This window comes from Colletes latitarsis, chromosome 2 (assembly GCF_051014445.1).
Source record: "Colletes latitarsis isolate SP2378_abdomen chromosome 2, iyColLati1, whole genome shotgun sequence".
In the NCBI taxonomy this organism is placed as follows: Eukaryota; Metazoa; Arthropoda; class Insecta; order Hymenoptera; family Colletidae; genus Colletes; species Colletes latitarsis.
In genome coordinates this window covers 24386220-24403874 of record NC_135135.1, presented here as the reverse complement: position 1 = coordinate 24403874, position 17655 = coordinate 24386220, and the positions used below count along the sequence as shown (strand labels likewise).

The window sequence follows — 17655 nt, the reverse complement described above, 5'->3', positions numbered from 1 at the left end:
GCTAGTGGACTCGTCGGTAAGGCAACCTAGCAGATCCTGCCTTAGACGCGGAGGGGATGGAAGACCATGCGACGAAGGCCGTATATATACAAATGGAAGGCGAATGGAGCACTTGCGAGAACACGAGAGGCACAAGGCCACCTGCTGGCCAACGTGATGCAATGTACAATGGGCGGTAGAAATGTGTTCCCACGACAGACGTTTAGCCGCAAACTTTACGCTTATGACGCGTGTGGCGCCCGATCATTATTCCGCAATATGTTCGACCGTCGAGCATCGCGACCGGACATTTATCGATTAAATTTCTTTACGAATCGTGCGAAACGGTATGGGCATTGTAAGGCCACAGACAAGGTATACGAGTAGACCTTTTACCGAATGTATTTTTTCGGCTCGTTTCTCTGGGGCTCTAGAACCCCATTACCATTTCCGTGCCACTCGCAACGTTACCAACAGATTTAGAAATGAACACAAGAGGAAGTGAGACAGAAAATTAAATTACAGAAATTTTATTATTTTTTAACGGAATAAAAGCTGTAAGGTTCATAACTGGACATTAATCGATTAATTTCATTGGAGTAATCAATCGATTAAGATTATTTAAAAATTTCAAGATTATTAAAATAGCTAAGGATGTATTTCAATGATACGTATACCGCAACTCACACGTATTTACGCATGGACAGCTTCGAGAATTCAAGAAAGAAGGCGAATGTGAGTCTTTCTTTCTTGCTTTCGAAGCAGCTGAAATCCGAGGTAAAGAATAGACCTATCGTTAGTGGGATGAACGCTATCGCTGTACCACGAGTGTCTTATAACATAAGATACTCTCCTCCAAAGTGGAACAAAATGTTAAAAAGACCATGCATCAAATTGTAAGGGGATCCTCGTAAGAAGGCTTTAATCTTCGTAATAGTTTTAATGGATCAATGATCAACAGTTACTAACTTATGGTCACTGGTGGTCAACAGTGAGGTGGACATTAAGGTCAGCGGTCCAGTGCAGATCCAGAAATGGTCAAGAGATGGGACCAATCGAAATAGCATTGTTCTCTAGACCAAGCGGTTCTTAACTCTTCGCGTTGACACTGTCTCCCCACTCTTCGACTTCCCCACATGAAGACTACCGCTGGACAAATTCTTCAGTACCCCTGGAGCATCCAGGGGGACCGGGTCTCGCGGGCCAAAACCAGGCCATTCGTGGAGCGGCGACCACTGGGGACCAGGAGTGACCAGGAGTGACCAGGACTGACCAGGACTGACCAGAACTGACCACTACTGACCAGTGCTGACCAGTGGAGATCCGATGACTGACCACTACTGACCACTACTGACCAGTGCCGGACCGTGATGACCACTGGTAAGAACTATTTAAAATTGCTCTCCCCACTTCTATCTTGTCGTTTGATACCAATTCAACGTTATGGAACTGTCCAACGCTTTTGCTAAATTACGAATCGTTTCTTATGTTACAGCTGGACCTTTGGTGCTCCCTTGGTAATGGTAACTAATGCTCAACAAGTAGTAAGCCCACTTTACTTATTTATATTATTATCACAAAACTGACCAGTTTATTTTATTTGTGTGGTCGTAATTCAGTGTTGTTTTACTGCCCGGTTTTATCTGGTTATTATGTTTTTCTCCTCTATTTCTACTTCTGTCTTATTTTTTGAATTGGCATAATTGTGTTGTATCATGTACCATTTTTGTTTGGATATTATTTTATGAATTTCGATGTCACTAATTAGAATGAGATTTCTATTCTTGTTCTATTTCACTAAGATATTTTGTTTAATTCTTGGGTATTTTCATTCTTTGATTTCATCGTTGGATTTTCAATTCTGCGTTGGATTTTCAATCTTTGTTTCTGTTCGTCGTTGAAATTTGTATGGTTCTTGAGATAACTTTTGCGATCGTTTGGTATTTTACTTCGACATTATACTCTCGTTACGCAAGTATAGGTAGAATACTTTGTTCGTAACATGTGTAAATTTTGTACATTTCCTTAGGTAGGTTTAGCATCAAGGATCTTATAGATTCTCACACTTCGGTACATCAGTTCGACAAATTATTCCATCGCTTTGTCTAGTTTGCATGGTGTTTATTAAATTTCCTTTCGTATGTCACTAATATGGGTATCAATTTTAGTTTCAGATTATTCGCAGGGACATCGAAAACGCCACAACCGCCGAGGGACATTTAATTCTAAGTCGATTAGATTTAGGCTTCGTCGCGAATCTTAAAATTAACGTCGAAGATTTCTTTATTGTACATATTTCCGCGTCCTACCAAGCAATTATTCAATAAGTAGCTTCTCGTTCTCTCGTTCCCTCGCTCCTAGCTTCGGTCACCGCTGTTTCATCGATTGAAACATGTGATCGGCCGTGTATCGGGTCCGAAAGATCTAATCGCCTTCCCTTGGTAAGCTTGATTGAGGGAAAACGGCACTTCGCTGGAAGGTGTGGAGTTTCCGTATTCTGCGGAAACGCATACCTTCCAGCGGAAGTCGACTCTGTCTCAGGTACTCTCTCTTTGTCAGACAGCCTAAGTCGGGTCCTTCGGGCTCCCGGCGGGTTGCGTTGGAGAAATGGAGACCTCGATTCGGAGTTGCAGTTCTCTGTTTTCTTGTTGAGATCGAGTTAGCAAGGGCAGTAGGTTCGATCCTCGGATCCGCTGCACGGTACAGCATCGCGTCGCGTCGCGTCGCGTATCCCACGATTTAGCTTCATCCCTCTTTTTAACCACATAATTGCTTGGTACAACTAACATCCAAGGAACTTTGTTTCCTTCTATCGTCCGAATTTTAGCTTCAAGTTGACTAGACTTGAGCTTCGACGTTAATTTTAAGTCTCTAGTGTATCTGCGTATGTCAAGTAATTATTTAACAAGTAGCTTCTCTCGACTCGTTCTCTCGTTTCTTGCTTCGGTCACCACTGTTTTGTCGAACGAAACATGTGATCGGCCGTCCAGTTTGTCCGAAAGATCTAGTCGCCTGCCAATGATAGATCGATTTCTAGAAATAGAAATCAATCTACCAAGGGTAGTGTCGATTCGATCCGAAGATCTGCTGCACGGTTCAGCATCGCGTCGCGTCGCGTCTCCAACAATTTAGCTTCATCCCTTTTCAAACAAAATAATTACTTGGCAATTAGACTTAAGTCTTTAGTGTAGCTGCGTGTCCTGCCAAGTAATTATGTAACAAGTAGCTTCTCTTTGACTCGTCTCTGGTCCCCTCCGATCACCACTGCTTCCATGTAGAAAGCAAGTGATCGGCCGATTAGCTGGTCCGAAGGGTCAGTTGCCGTCCTCTAGTGAGACGATCCAAGGGAAAGGGTATTTCGGCCGCAGAGGGGATCAGGGACTGTTCCTGTCTACGGTAGCCCCGACTCGGGATCCCTCTCTCTGTTAGACATCCCGAGTTGGGTCCATTTGGCTCCCAACAGGCTGCTTGGGGGAAATGGGGAACCCGTGTCGGGTGCGTCGATTCCCTTCCCCTTCGATCGGACTTGCCAAGAGGCAACGAGCTGGCCCTTTTGACCTCGCTATTCGGTTCGCGTCTCTCGTTCCTTGCACTATTGCATGGTGCATCGCGTCGTATCGCGTCGCGTCGCGTCACCCACGATTTAGCTTCGTCCCTCTTTTAAACAAAATAATTACTTGGCATGACTAATCTAGTTTCTAAGGATGTAAAAGGGAGATCGATGGAACTTGGATTTCATCTATCTCCCTTCGGGTCTCCACTCGCAGCAACCTCCTCGTGGTGAGACCTGGGTAATATTATTTACGTTTAATTAACAATCGTATCACTCTTAACTGGGTAATGCAATTATTAATTAAAAACTAAATAATATTAGCAAATTGGCTGCGATCCGCTTTGCATAGGTCATCATGAATATAGAGCTTCTTCGCTAGATTAGTTTTGATTCTCATTGATTCATCAAAGATTCTAGAGCATTGTCAGACGAGGTATACGAGTGGATCTTTTACCCAATGTATTTTTTCGACCCATTTTTATGGGGTCTCGAACCCCCATTATCATTTTCGTGCTATTTGTAATATTACCAACAGATTTAGAAATGAATCTCAATCCCTGCATAGTCAACTCACATGTATTTATGCACACACTACAGCTGTCAGCCCATCAATACTAATTCAGTGAATAGTTTATCAACTGACCACCATCCATGAGAAGAGGACGCTAAAATCACCCCTGAATTTTCAGGTCGGTATGGCAGTCAGATTGGGCCACTTTCAGTCCATAAGGTGTAGGGTCTATTCGTATACATCGTCTGTGGTAAGGCCCTTCGCGCTGCACGAGAAAAGAAAAATAGATTCGATAATATGTACGTGAAAATAATTATTTATATACTTCAAAAATCTGCAGTTGTACGCGCAGTATTACTATTTCGCAGCATGTTAAAGTTTTCGATAAAATTTCGGCAATTTTCACGAAACCAACCTCGCGAAAAAGAATTTTTATCGTTCGATATAACAACGCGAACGTTTAATTTTTATTAAATTCCTGTTTGTTTCCCATACGAATACCGAACGAAATATTCGAATTCTATTGGAACGATCGATGAAACGCGGTATCGGTAACTCGATAAATCAACAAAAATAAATGGCCTCCAGGGCGCGCTTTCCTGACGGGCTCGCGGCTAGATTTTTTCTCGTTCGAAGGTAATTCGATCCTGTTTACCCGCTGATTCGCGGTCGCGTCGTCCGTCGGGTATCCGCGAGACATTCAATCTCGTACGATTGATTCTCGATTTCTCGAGTTTCATCGGAGACCGGGCAGACACGCGCCTCAGCAGCGGAGTATATTTGTGACCCAGCCATCCTCGAGAACGTCGCGAGACTGCTCCGCGCTCGCGTCGATCCTGCAGAACAAGGAACGGACCCGACCCGCTCCGTTTGATCGACCGGTCATGAACATCGAGGGTAAAGTCGCGCTGGTCACCGGCGGGGCGAACGGAATTGGCTTCTGCACCGCCCGGAAGCTTCTTCGAAACGGGGCCAAGGTAAATTTCTACGGATAATGGAAATTCCAACGGTTCGAATCGATATTCGTTGGACGAGAACTCGAACGAATTATCGGTCGGATACTTTTTCGCTTTCAGGCGGTAGCTTTGCTAGATCTGACCGATTCCGGGGGCGGAAGCGCAGCCGCGGACCTGAACGATGAATTTGGAAAGGATCGAGCGACTTTTATCGCCTGTGACGTCTCTAAGAACGAACAGCTGAAAGGTAGTTCGCGATTACTATTACAATTATCTTTTAGTACGATCTCATCGACAGTCAATTCTCATAGAAAACTTCCGACACTTTCGTACCATTTGCATTTGTTTTCTTTTTTTTTTGTTATCGACTATTTTGATTTTAAATAAAAAATATTGTAAAAGAAAATGTACCTCGTGTAGATACCTTTTTAAAAGACAGAATTACGCGATGTAGTAGCAATAGCTTTACGTGGCTCGATTTCACAATAACTACCAACGAATTTGTGGTTGCGTACAGAGTCGTTCAAGAAAGTTATCGACGCTTACAAGACCCTGGACATTGTCCTAAACATCGCAGGCATCATGGACGACGCTGATTGGGAAATTATGGTCGACGTTAATTATGTAAGCTGCCCGATATTATGTGATTCGCTGAAGACCCGTAAACAACGAATACGGCTAAAAAAAGAAAGAATATTTGTATTCGTCGCCGCGCTCAACTTGTCTTATGTCTCGTAGATACAAATCATAACAGCACAACCAAGTTATTGTTATCGTTCCTACACGTTTCCGTCCGAAAGTCGAAGATCATTTTCGAAGAAATGAAAATTAATTCAGAATGAAGTGATCGTTTCTAATAAAAGTATATGTACAAGTATTAATACAAATATTGCCGTAATTGTTACGTTGTTCTATAATTTTTAATTATGTTACGAGTTTCCTTTGTTACTCTTTTACGTGATACTTAAAATGCTCTGTGTTTCGTGTTAGAAAGGCATAGTTTACGGTACGATTTTGGGACTGCATTCTATGGGGAAATATAAAGGCGGCAATGGCGGAACGATAGTGAATATGTCATCCGTGGCTGGCCTCGAAGGGATTCCGATAGCACCGATTTATGGCGGAACACAGTACGCGATCGTTGGATTCACTCAATCATTGAAGGTAAATAAAAATGAAAATTCACGGAAACGTGAAAAATTAACGCATAATATTGTTCCGTATTTAAGGAATCCACTGTAAACGTTCAAAAAAAATCGATCGTTTTCTCTTTGCGTTTCCTATGCAATAAAGTTGAATTAAAATTTTTAATTTATGGTTTAATTCTTACCTAGAGTCTTTCCTTTTTATTTACGAGAAGAAATGGGTAACTAATATTCGAATTCACCTCCACTAGCCTGAACAATCGATGGTCCCCTACGAAAATATAATTTAATAATTACTCTATCGGTATTTTTTGTTTGTATAAAAGTATACGATTAATTCAACAGCATTATTACGAAAAAACTGGCGTACGTATGTTGACGATATGTCCCGGCCTGACGACCACAGCAATGGCTGCCAGATTCATGTCCACTAAAGAGCACGCTATGGACCTCCTCGACGAAGAAATGGCAGCATTGGCGATGACCACCATGCAAAAACAACCGTAAGCAAAACATTCCTTCACATTATTCTCCCCAGTTGTGACACTCGATTACACGAGATAAAAATTCGATCGATTATTTACGGTTACGATCGAACATTTTAATCGTTTTTCACTCTTCGATAAGAGAACTCTACAATATAGATCATGTATTTAAATAATATACCGAAGATATTAAATATACTGAAAAATATTTCACCGTTTCCGAAAAACAAAAAATATGAGATAAAAATCGTTTCGTGGCATTCAATATTTATTCTACAATTAGGTTTATCAAAGATAGCAAATGTGAATTATGAAGTTTGTTTAAGGGGACGTAATACCGAACGTATATGAAATATCGTTCACGGTTATTTGCAATTACTATATATAAACTCCAAGGTTGAAGTAATTACGTAAAAGCAATTGAAACTGTATATCTTAAAGGCAATTAAATGTTGTTATAAATACTGCCAAGGAACTGTCACATCATCAGTGAGCAAGTTGAACCATTTGTGCAACGTTGCATAAAAATAGCGATAATTAATATATTTTATCGTTAAAATACTTGTTATCAGGCCGGAGCACGTAGCGAGCGCGATCATTCAATTGATCGAGAAGGGAGAGAACGGGGCAATTTTCGTAAGCGAAAATAATCAAGCACCGTACTCCATCGAAGTACCTGGCTACGCTAACCTGAAGGTCACCGTATGAAGATCAAGGAAAAACGAACGATTCTCGATCACAGAAGCATCTCTCATTAATTTCGCGACTCAAAAGTTAGCAAAACTGTGTAACATCCAACGCTTATTTAAAAACTTTACAAAATTATAATCTTTCCCGTAAGCCAAGTAAGAAAAAGCAATCAACATTGTAGCTATCTATGTATGCATACATATATCTTCGATAATAATTAAGATGAACAACAGGGGGATCAAGTGACTCGATGATAACCCAATTTGATAGCAATTAAATTTCGAAGATACGCATTGCGCTTAAATTTTCCGCTAAGAGGTATCGCGACTCATTCTTTGGCCACAAACCCATCCGTAAGCATTGATACCGATTCTTATCGCAGTGAGTTACTCTGGAAATGAAATTCCTTGTCGTAAAAATCGATTCTGCGAACGCCGGTTTAATTTACAGAATACCGAACAACCGATCAATAACGCGAATAATTAAATGATAATAAAATTTTTAAAGACGATCGAATTATATAGTTTGAGTACACGATAAGTACTGAAGCTTGTTTCGGATTGGAAGTGCTATAATTGACAAATTTATAATTTGTTAAGAACATTTGAAAGAAACTGTACCAATTAATCTTGATTTAAAATAAAAATACGATGATTCGAATAAAAGCCTTTTCTTTTCACTCAACTTGCTGAATGGAATGTACACTTTAAAATAAAATTTACATGTAAACATAGAAATTTCGTTTATAGACCATGGATAACATTAAGAACAAGACTGTTTTGATCACTGGTGCCGCCGGAGGACTCGGATTGGCGTTTGCGGAAAATCTACTGCAAAATGGAGCGAAGGTAGATTTTTTCGAAATTTAATAACACTGTACAGACTCTCTCGAACACTCTTAACGCGATTTTCAGGCAGTCGCCATTCTCGATTTGAGCACCTCGCCCGGCGAAACGACAGCAGCCACTTTGGAAAAGGAATTCGGAAAAGGAAAAGCAATCTTTCTCCCCTGCGACGTGACCAACACCAAACTATTCGAGGGTATGTTTAACGAATTTTTTTTCTCGAAAGTGCGTAGGATTTTGGGGGTATATCTATTCACCAAAAATGATTGTAATTGACCCCTGAAACTGAAAATAATTTTTTTAGAACGATTTGAAATTTTTTAATTTTGCCGAAAAATTTGTCCACCTTCCTGAATTTTTTTCTCGAAACTGGTTAGGATTTCGAGGGTACGTCTATTCACCAAAAATTATTGTGATTGACCCCCGGAACCAAAAATAATTTTTTCAAAACGATTTGAAATTTTTTTTTTCCCCCGAAAAATTTCACACCTTCTCGTGACAATCTTTCGATAAATTAAAGGTAAGAAATAGAAATTAATACTTTATACATAACTCACTGTCCGTAGTTCTGGTGAGTTGTTAATCATATTTAATGTAAACGTTTCCATCCGTTCTCAGTCCTCTTCCGACACTGGAACAATACAAATACATATTTATCTTAAAATTCTAAATAAAAAATTATACATTTTTGAACTAGTTTTATCTTTATTCCTAGGGATTCTATTATTTTCGAAAACTGACGAAACTACCAAAGACTGACTTTATTCTATTTCCCATTTTTTTTTATAGAAACCTTCAAAAGGGTTGTAGACACTCTGGGCAGCTTAGACATTGTCATCAACAACGCCGGAATATGTTTTGATAGAAAATGGGAACAGACTCTCCGTGTGAATATTGTAAGTACAACTCATCGAATACAAATTTTGGTACTTTGACCGAAGAAACCATTAGACACGCAGTATAATTACATTCTGCAATACCATAGCGAATTTTTGCAGCTGGAATCGGCTCGCTTTAGCGTTTCTAAAAAAGTACTGCTGGTCTAACGGAAGAATGAATATGAAAATCATTAGACTCTACCTCTGATAACTTTCGTGTACTGTGCAGGACTAATCACCATTATGTCACCTGCTTGGTGGTTCGTTGTGACCTAAAAATAATATTTACTTCAGTATCTATCCAACAAAAAACAATGGAATCTTGACGCATATGGTTGGATATTTAATCTTCTTGGCTCGAAGTTCCAATTGCTCTTAGTAAAGAAAATTCATACTTTGAAAATGGTTAGATGTTTAACTGGGATAAGATTGAAACTTATTGCGTTTAGAAGTCGAGTATTTTTTTACTAGTTATTGCTTCAGTCGCGTAACATGGAATAATTAAAAATTCAGGGTGGCGTGATCCAAGGTTCTTTGCTGGCCATCGACCACATGGGCAAACACAAAGGCGGCAAAGGCGGCGTGATAGCGAATATCGCATCGATTGCGGGTCTGCTTCCCTACCATAAGGCTCCAGTATATTCTGCTACCAAACATGCAGTCGTTGGATTCAGTCGTTGTTTGCAGGTAAATATCCCGAGTGATTTGACCACTGGAAAAAAGCGAAGAAATTATTTTCATCTGCATTCCCGCCAGAATGATTCGTTGGAGAACGATATTTTATAAAGACATTTCGTAAGCTAGCAAAATAAATTCAATCAACCCATTTTACTGTTACATTTTCAGGAAAACTACAGTAGAACCGGCGTTCGTGTCCTCGTGTTGTGTCCCAGCTTCACCGACACATCGATCCTGAAAACTGTAACTCAAAGAACGCTTGATTTCATCGATGAGGACCCAAAGAAGAACACTTACCATCGCACGATACAGTCGTAAGTAAACGTTTATTTATTCCCTACTTTTACGCATTATTTTCCTACTGTTTACTTCGTCAGGGCCGACCACGTGGGAAAGGCCATGGTGGGTCTGATTCAGAAAGGAGGAAACGCTGGTATTTGGATCGTCGAGAATGCAGAACCACCCTACGCCGTTGAAATCCTTCCTGCCAAGCGGGTGGACACACCTCAGTGAAAACAAATGTACCGTTTAATATCTCGATTATCTATACAAACTTTAACTGTACTTGTGCTGTTGAAGAATCGATCTCCATTTTACACATTTGTCTTACAAAGTATTTTGTAACTCCGTTATTTCGGCAGATTTTACCTGAAAATTTTAGTTACCTCGTTTTTGAAATATATATTTGATTTACAAAAACACGAAATATATTTGAAAACTGATATGGGTGAATCCCCTCCCTTGACAGAAATAAATTTCTTCTTTGGCACAAACAAGTACTTATCGGTGTCTGATTTCACTCGCATAATTTTAGTTAGGCGTGCTAGAATGTGAACCTTGATATTTGTATTTCAAGGATTGATAAAGTTAAGACGGAAAACAATCAGCATAATATGGATTTAGTAATCTCTTATATTCGGAACGTAAATACAAAAAGTATCTTTGGGGATAGTCGGAGATGTGACTTGTTTTGCATAAAAATCCGATAAGCATAATCTGGCTTCTCCATACTAATCTAATCGCTCGAGTTAAGAACAACTGAAAATATTTATAATCTTGAGCGATACTACATATACATATTTATATACATGGTCTGTCTCAGAAGTATCAATGATTTCTCGTAAAACAATAATAACTGTTATTATCGATTATTATAAATACGATTAAAACGATAAAAAAAAAGCAATTGTAGCCATTCGAATCATTATTATTACACCGTTTGTATACTAATAAAAATATTTCACACGTATATTAAAAATAGACACTTTACTGCCTTCAGCTTTGCCTCAACGCATAACGTAGTGGGTTTTTATACTTCCGATGGTCCGATGTGAAAGAAATCAGAATTTTTTTGAAGGCTAGAAGAACTTATTGAATAATAGAGAATGTGATTTCGTGGCAAAATACCTAATCAGTTTCGAGAGAAATGATTGAACTATTCTAATCGAGATTATGTAATAATAATCACTTCAGTCTCGATAAACTTTCTGTAACTAATGAAAATGCTTCGATAGCAATTCTCTTTTGTTTCTTAACTATCTTTTCAATAATTTTCTCCCGGAACAGTTGCAATGATTCGACAAAATTTTAATTCTCGCAGTATTTTGCATCCATCCGTCGAGCTCGAATATTTATTACTTATATACTAATTAGCAGACTTTGTTCTATCGTTAACTTTTTAGGTAGCGTAATAAATCATATTTTCTACGATGAGAGCACGACTTTCGTTGCTATTTCACGCGAAACCGTCGAAACTGCGTTTCAGTAACGTCTCGTTCCTCAAATCTTCGTAAGTTGGTGCATCGATGCGATGGTAAACGCAAAGAATTCGCGACTAAAGAGACCGCTAAACTTTTGTTATCGTTTCAAACTTAGTCTTAATATTTTAAGAGCATTCTAAATAAGTTTTTTGGTCTGCGTCGATTCGAAATTCCAACGAAATATGATTTTCAGAGCATGGACAACATTAAGAACAAGTCTGCCGTGATCACCGGAGCCGCCAGAGGACTTGGTTACGCGTTTGCACAGATACTGCTGCAAAACGGAGCAAGGGTGAGCTTTCCTTATAAATTAAATAGATTTTATGATATAGCCATTTTCTATTCGAGCGTAGATCGATAGATTGTTTAACCACGTTAAATATCGGTGGACAAAGTTACACGTAATTTTCACATAATTATATCGTGAACTTACGTTGGATAGTTTATTCAAAATTCTTGATCCAATTTTCAGGTGGTGGCCATTCTCGATTTGACCTCTTCGCCAGGTCAGGCGTCGGCGGCCACTTTGGAGAAAGAGTTCGGAAAAGGGAGAGCAGTGTTCTTCCCTTGCGACGTGTCCAACAGAGAACAGTTCAAAGGTACTTCATTTTTTCACACCATTATTACACAAATGCTCTTTTAGACATATAAATTATTTCAATAACTCTCAAACTTCTTCTTCTTCGCCTCCTCTTCCATCAAAATACTGTAAAGATTCGTACAGATCGTTTCTTAGCAATTTAATTTCAGTTTCACAATTTATCTTACCATAGAAACGTTCAGGAGGGTTGTGAACGCTTTCAAAGGCGTGGACATTTTCATTAACAACGCTGGTGTGTACGATGAACTGAATTGGGAGAGGACTCTTCGTATAAATGTTGTAAGTATAATATTCTATGATCCAAAGAATATTTATGATATTTCCTTTGGTTTTATGAAATGAAATAATTTCGATCCCAGGGTGGAGTGATCCAAGGATCGTTAATGGCTATAGATCACATGGGCAAACACAAGGGTGGCAAAGGCGGTATCGTGGTGAATATTTCGTCGCTTGCTGGCTTGTTGAACCTACCTATAAGCCCGGTCTACTCTTCCGTCAAACAAAACGTCATCTCGTTCAGTCAGTGTTTACAGGTAAATTCCAACGTTCTGGTATCTACGATCAATAGAATTAATCGGAATAATAATAAATGTGTTCCTCCTGTTCATTTATTTATTTGTAATTCTCTTCTGATAAAGTAACGTTTAAATTTCTATGAATTATAATTAATAAAAAACACTTACAGGCGAGTTTTGAGACCACCGGCGTTCATGTCATGGTGTTGTGTCCTGGCTTGACGGAAACTACGATCACGGACGACGCGTCGATGAAATCGTTCGATTTTATCGATTTTGCCTCATGGATGGAGAAGCTGAATGCTGCAAGCCACCAGAAGCAATCGTTAGTAAACATTTATTCACGTCGATATTCTCTACTCTTATTCGATCGATAACTCTTATTTTTTACTCGATCAGAGTCGGCAATGTGGCTCGAGCCTTGGTCACTCTGATCCAGAAAGGCGAAAATGGCGCCGTTTGGGTCACCGAGAACGAACAACCACCCTATGGAATCGACTTTCCCCCTATCAGTACAGTGGACCTCCATTTGTGAAGACAACTGCTTACTTTATTTAATTACCGATACACTCCACTTACAGAGTATTTGAAAAATCATTTTTGCGACGATATTAAAATTTACTCGAACGTCCATACTGTATTACGAATGAAATAAAATAAAAGCAATTGTATCATAAATTGTAACGATCATCTTCAATTCCTCTTCTGTACTTTTCATTATGAGTCACAATTTATGACCTCGTTTTTACAGATTCGTTGCGTGATTTTTCTGCTCCGTTCATCGACATAATAATACGTAATCAAAATTATGTCATATGTGGATTTTGTTTTCCCAATTCTTTTTATTCACATCTCGCTGGTATTAGGTCGACTAACTGATTTACATTCGTACCAATGTTTCTTTTTACTCCGAGCGTAATGCAATCTTATCGTTAGCTTTTCATGTATTCGACGATGACCTGGCTAATGGTCGAAACCATTCATATTCGTCTTGCGCAAAGATACTGTATCTAAAGAAGAAGATCGAACGAATGCCTCGATCGCTATGGAAAAACCCTTAATTATCAATTAAAATTTGTTTTTACTCTCTTCTTCTTGTCTGTACGAAAGATAAGTGCCCAAGGGATACGTTCTTTTACGATAATATGCAACTCTTAAATATTAATAAAAGATATCTGCAACGTTATATATAAAAATATATGGATTTTATGATTTCTTGCATTTCTTAACGTACGTTTATGTAATAATGATTCTAAATAGATAATACTGTTAGTTTTAAAAGGTTCTCGTATATAAAATATGCAAGTAACTCTCAAATTTTTTTTCGAGCAAGATACATCAAAGTGAGAAATAGGAAGATAAGTAGTTTTTATAATCGTATAATTTCGTTGTGTAACTACTTTTAACGAGGTTCTTCGTAGACTGTTTCGACTCGTTTCGTCGTTGTTTACTTGACGAAAATAGAAATGTATCAAGATATATTATCGTTTTTGTACCATGTTACTTCACTCAACGTTCGTCCTACAGACCAAAGACCTACGGGTATAAATATTCAGCCTAATTTTCACGACAACAGAAACGACGCTACGTTCTTCGACAACGTGTCTAAACGCGATCAGCCAGAAAACACGATTATTAATTCGACTTCGTCTCGCAGAACATGGAAAACGTTACGGACAAGACTGTTTTGATCACCGGCGCCGCCATTGGAATAGGATACTCGATCGCGCAGAAACTGTTGCAAAATGGAGCTAAGGTAAATATTGTCGTGAAAAGTTCAATGGATTTCCCGTGTATAATTTCGTCAAACACAAATGGTCGCGTTGTAATTTTCAGGCTGTCGCGGTTGTCGATTTGAGCACCTCGTCTGGCCTAACATCCGCGAGCAATTTGGAAAAGGAGTTCGGGAAAGGAAAAGCAACGTTTTTCCCATGCGACGTGACCGACACTAAACAATTCGAAGGTATACATTGTCACCTTGCATCCCTTTTTACCGTTTCACGACTTTATTTTATCGCTTCCTTTTCGCAGAGACTTTCAAGGAGGTCGTGAAAGCTTTCCAGGGCGTGGACATTGTTATTAACAACGCTGGAATATTTAACGACCGAGCCTGGGAACAGACGATCGATCTAAACGTCGTAAGTACTTTCTCAAAACGCGCGGCGAAAGGTTCGTTAGAGTTACCGATAGCGCCTCGATAAAACGTACAAAGATCGTTGCGTTTTAACGAGGTAGTGGCGTTTATAAGGGATAGTCCTTACGAATCGAACCGCTAATTTCTTTCTAAATAATTCAAAACGATCTCAATTTCAGAGAGGCGTCGTTCAAGGCTCGCTTCTCGCCGTGGATCATATGGGTAAACACAAGGGTGGCAAAGGAGGAGTCGTAGTAAACATTGCATCGATCATTGGCCTGTCGATCTTCCCAGGATGCCCAGTGTATTGTGCAAGCAAGCACGCCGTGGTCGCGTTCAGTCGTTCCCTGCAGGTAAATTTTATTAAATTCTTAATAACATATACATTCTCGACATAAATTTTTCGTGATTTGTTCTTTCAGGAGCACCACCATAAGACTGGTGTTCGAGTTTTGGTGTTGTGCCCCGGCTTCACGAATACTACCCTGCTGGCTACCTACCAGACGAAGATGCTCGATTTCGTCAGTAACACGGACGTTCAGAAATTGGTCACCGACCATCCGTTGCAGTCGTGAGTGAAAATTAATTTTTTACATCGATAACGAACGATTCTTCTTCTTCAAAATTTATATTTCTATTCCTGTTTTGTCAGGGTCGAAAACGTAGCGAATGCTTTGGTCAGTCTCGTCCAGAAAGGTCAGAATGGAGCAGTCTGGGTCAGCGAAGGCGGAGAACCGCCGTACGATGTAGAATTCCCGCCAGTCAAGAAGGTGAATCACTGAGGACGTTAAACGAACAAAATTATGCACGATAATCGACGGAGGACCATTTGTATTTTTACATTAATTTATATTAGAATATTGTTCCATTTAAATAAATTACAAAAACCGAAAGTTTACCATCGACTTTGAGATACCTGTCCTCGTAATATACGTGATAATTTCACATATCTAATTTTAACTTCCACGTTTAAGAAAGACAAGAAATGAATAAAACTACCAGCTGTTAATGATACTAACGTATTAACAACGAATTCTAAGTACCGTCTTAATCAATATTTAAACAATCATGTAAGAAACACGTAACTCAAAACATTTACGATGACGAGACGCGAATAAATAAATTAAACAATAAATATTTTGTGAACTTTAATGTTTCGTTGCGTAACTTGTCTTATCAAGGTATACTATTTTATCACGAAAAAAGAAAGGGGAACGTTTTGACGCCGTCGCGTACGATAAACAGCGACATATCAACAAGCAACACTCGTGTTTTCTATTTAATTTGGCAAGCCACAGAAAGCTTTCCATTCTTCGTTTAGTAAACCTCCCGAACGCATCGTGTTTCTCGAAAATCCACGAAACAGCCACTACCAACCCAGTGAGTCGAATCGAACATTAATTTCTTTTAGTTCCGCGTATCGACATTCAACATTCATCATTTTTTAAATTGATAAAGAATCTAAAAATTTCGAAAATCTTACTTCGACTGAATTTAAAAAATTTTAAATTTAAAATATATTACTCGAGCGTCGACGTTTTCACGAGAAATTTATTCGCAGACCATGGACAACATTAAGAACAAGAATGTTTTGATCACGGGAGCTGCCAGTGGACTTGGATACACGTACGCGCAACGAATGCTGGAAAATGGAGCAAAAGTGAATTTTTTTTTATCAACGCCGGACGAATTTTCCGTTTATAATTTCGAAAGTGTCGCTGGAATACTTTTCTTATCGTTTTTAGGCTGTCGCCATTTTAGATTTGAGCACCTCGCCCGGCGTCGCGTCGGCAGCCAATTTGGAAAAGCAATATGGAAAAGGCAAAGCTACGTTCCACCCTTGCGACGTCACCAACACCCAACAATTCGAAGGTATTTCGCGATTTATAAACTGTTCTAACAACTAGCGTAGATTGTTCGATATTCGACTGTTCGAATAAACGAGATCTACTACTTGGTTAAAATTTGATATTAAACGTGAACGATATTAGGGGTGACTTAAATATTCAGAGTCTAGGAAAGTGTTGAGAAACGAGCTTTCTTTTCGCAGACACCTTCAAGAAAGCTGTAAGCGCTCTCAATGGCGTGGACATTGTCATTAATAATGCTGGTATGCTCAACGAGAAAAAATGGGAACAGATGATCCGTCTGAATGTTGTAAGTACAATGCAATCAAATACATTTGAATATCCTCAAATCTTTTAGAATTACAATATACATATCCAAGCTGATTAGAAACGATTCGTAATTAACAAACGACGTGAGTGATTCTTTTAGTTGATAGAGAAACATATTTATGCAAGAAATACTATAACGAGATAATAATTCCCTCAATTAGTTCTGCAGTAATTTAATAATAACTTAATATATTTGACTCGTAGAAAAAATAATATTGCGAAGCATTCGCTTGGAAACATGTTCTTTTTTTTGCTGGTTACTAGTTATTGCTTCAGTCACGTAACATGGAATAATTAAAATTTCAGGGTGGCGTGATCCACGGTTCTTTGCTCGCCATGGACGCCATGGGCAAACACAAGGGCGGCAAAGGAGGTATCTTAGTTAATATCGCGTCCATTGTGAGTCTCAAGATCTACCCAGTGTTTCCAGCGTATAGTTCCAGCAAACACGATGTGCTCGCGTACAGTCGCGGTTTGCAGGTGAATTTAGAAAACAATTGTATACGATTAAAAATTTTAACTGCGTCAAATGTAATTTTTCACTAATTCTCGTGTTTGTAATTATTATTCCAGGCGAGCTATAAGAAGACTGGAGTTCAAGTTCTCGTCATGTGTCCTGGAGTCACAACAACATCATTGTTCGACGAAATGGAGGCAACGACTCCCGACTTTGTCGACCTAGAAGATCTCCGAACAACCATGAAGAACCTGCCATCGCAGACGTGAGTTTGTCTGAAATAGAATTTTA

At 39.2% G+C, this 17655-nt stretch overlaps 3 protein-coding genes across 3 annotated transcripts in view; all 3 read left to right on the top strand.

Moving 5' to 3' along the window:
* LOC143351621 (protein FAM135A) overlaps positions 1-17655 on the top strand; it is an 81719-nt gene that overhangs the window by 63396 nt on the left and 668 nt on the right. The window contains exons 18-22 of the mRNA XM_076783387.1: positions 16292-16390; positions 16476-16602; positions 16781-16887; positions 17214-17387; positions 17481-17629. Of these exons, the coding sequence (XP_076639502.1) occupies positions 16292-16390; positions 16476-16602; positions 16781-16887; positions 17214-17387; positions 17481-17629 (656 nt within the window). The remainder of the gene's footprint in view (positions 1-16291; positions 16391-16475; positions 16603-16780; positions 16888-17213; positions 17388-17480; positions 17630-17655) is intronic.
* Positions 4789-15527, top strand: LOC143347260 (uncharacterized). The gene is made up of 19 exons (XM_076776309.1): positions 4789-5020; positions 5120-5246; positions 5517-5623; positions 5990-6163; positions 6490-6647; positions 7202-7331; positions 11489-11533; positions 11674-11772; positions 11953-12079; positions 12254-12360; positions 12441-12614; positions 12767-12921; positions 12996-13128; positions 14236-14352; positions 14433-14559; positions 14628-14734; positions 14910-15083; positions 15153-15301; positions 15383-15527. Exons 1-19 carry the CDS (start codon positions 4928-4930, stop codon positions 15510-15512), a joined length of 2433 nt encoding a protein of 810 aa, XP_076632424.1. The 5' UTR covers positions 4789-4927; the 3' UTR covers positions 15513-15527.
* LOC143351634 (15-hydroxyprostaglandin dehydrogenase [NAD(+)]-like) lies at positions 7334-10920 on the top strand. The gene is made up of 6 exons (XM_076783412.1): positions 7334-8167; positions 8234-8360; positions 8954-9060; positions 9556-9729; positions 9889-10034; positions 10098-10920. Exons 1-6 carry the CDS (start codon positions 8072-8074, stop codon positions 10231-10233), a joined length of 786 nt encoding a protein of 261 aa, XP_076639527.1. The 5' UTR covers positions 7334-8071; the 3' UTR covers positions 10234-10920.

Bases quoted from the DNA above. Each gene is read 5' to 3' on its own strand.
- LOC143347260 (XM_076776309.1), top strand. From the start codon at position 4,928: ATGAACATCGAGGGTAAAGTCGCGCTGGTCACCGGCGGGGCGAACGGA. The intron at 5,624-5,989 runs GTAAGCTGCCCG...GTTTCGTGTTAG, and splicing joins TTATGGTCGACGTTAATTAT to AAAGGCATAGTTTACGGTAC. The intron at 6,164-6,489 runs GTAAATAAAAAT...TTAATTCAACAG, and splicing joins GATTCACTCAATCATTGAAG to CATTATTACGAAAAAACTGG.
- LOC143351634 (XM_076783412.1), top strand. From the start codon at position 8,072: ATGGATAACATTAAGAACAAGACTGTTTTGATCACTGGTGCCGCCGGA. The intron at 8,361-8,953 runs GTATGTTTAACG...TTTTTTTTATAG, and splicing joins CAACACCAAACTATTCGAGG to AAACCTTCAAAAGGGTTGTA. The intron at 9,730-9,888 runs GTAAATATCCCG...TTACATTTTCAG, and splicing joins GATTCAGTCGTTGTTTGCAG to GAAAACTACAGTAGAACCGG.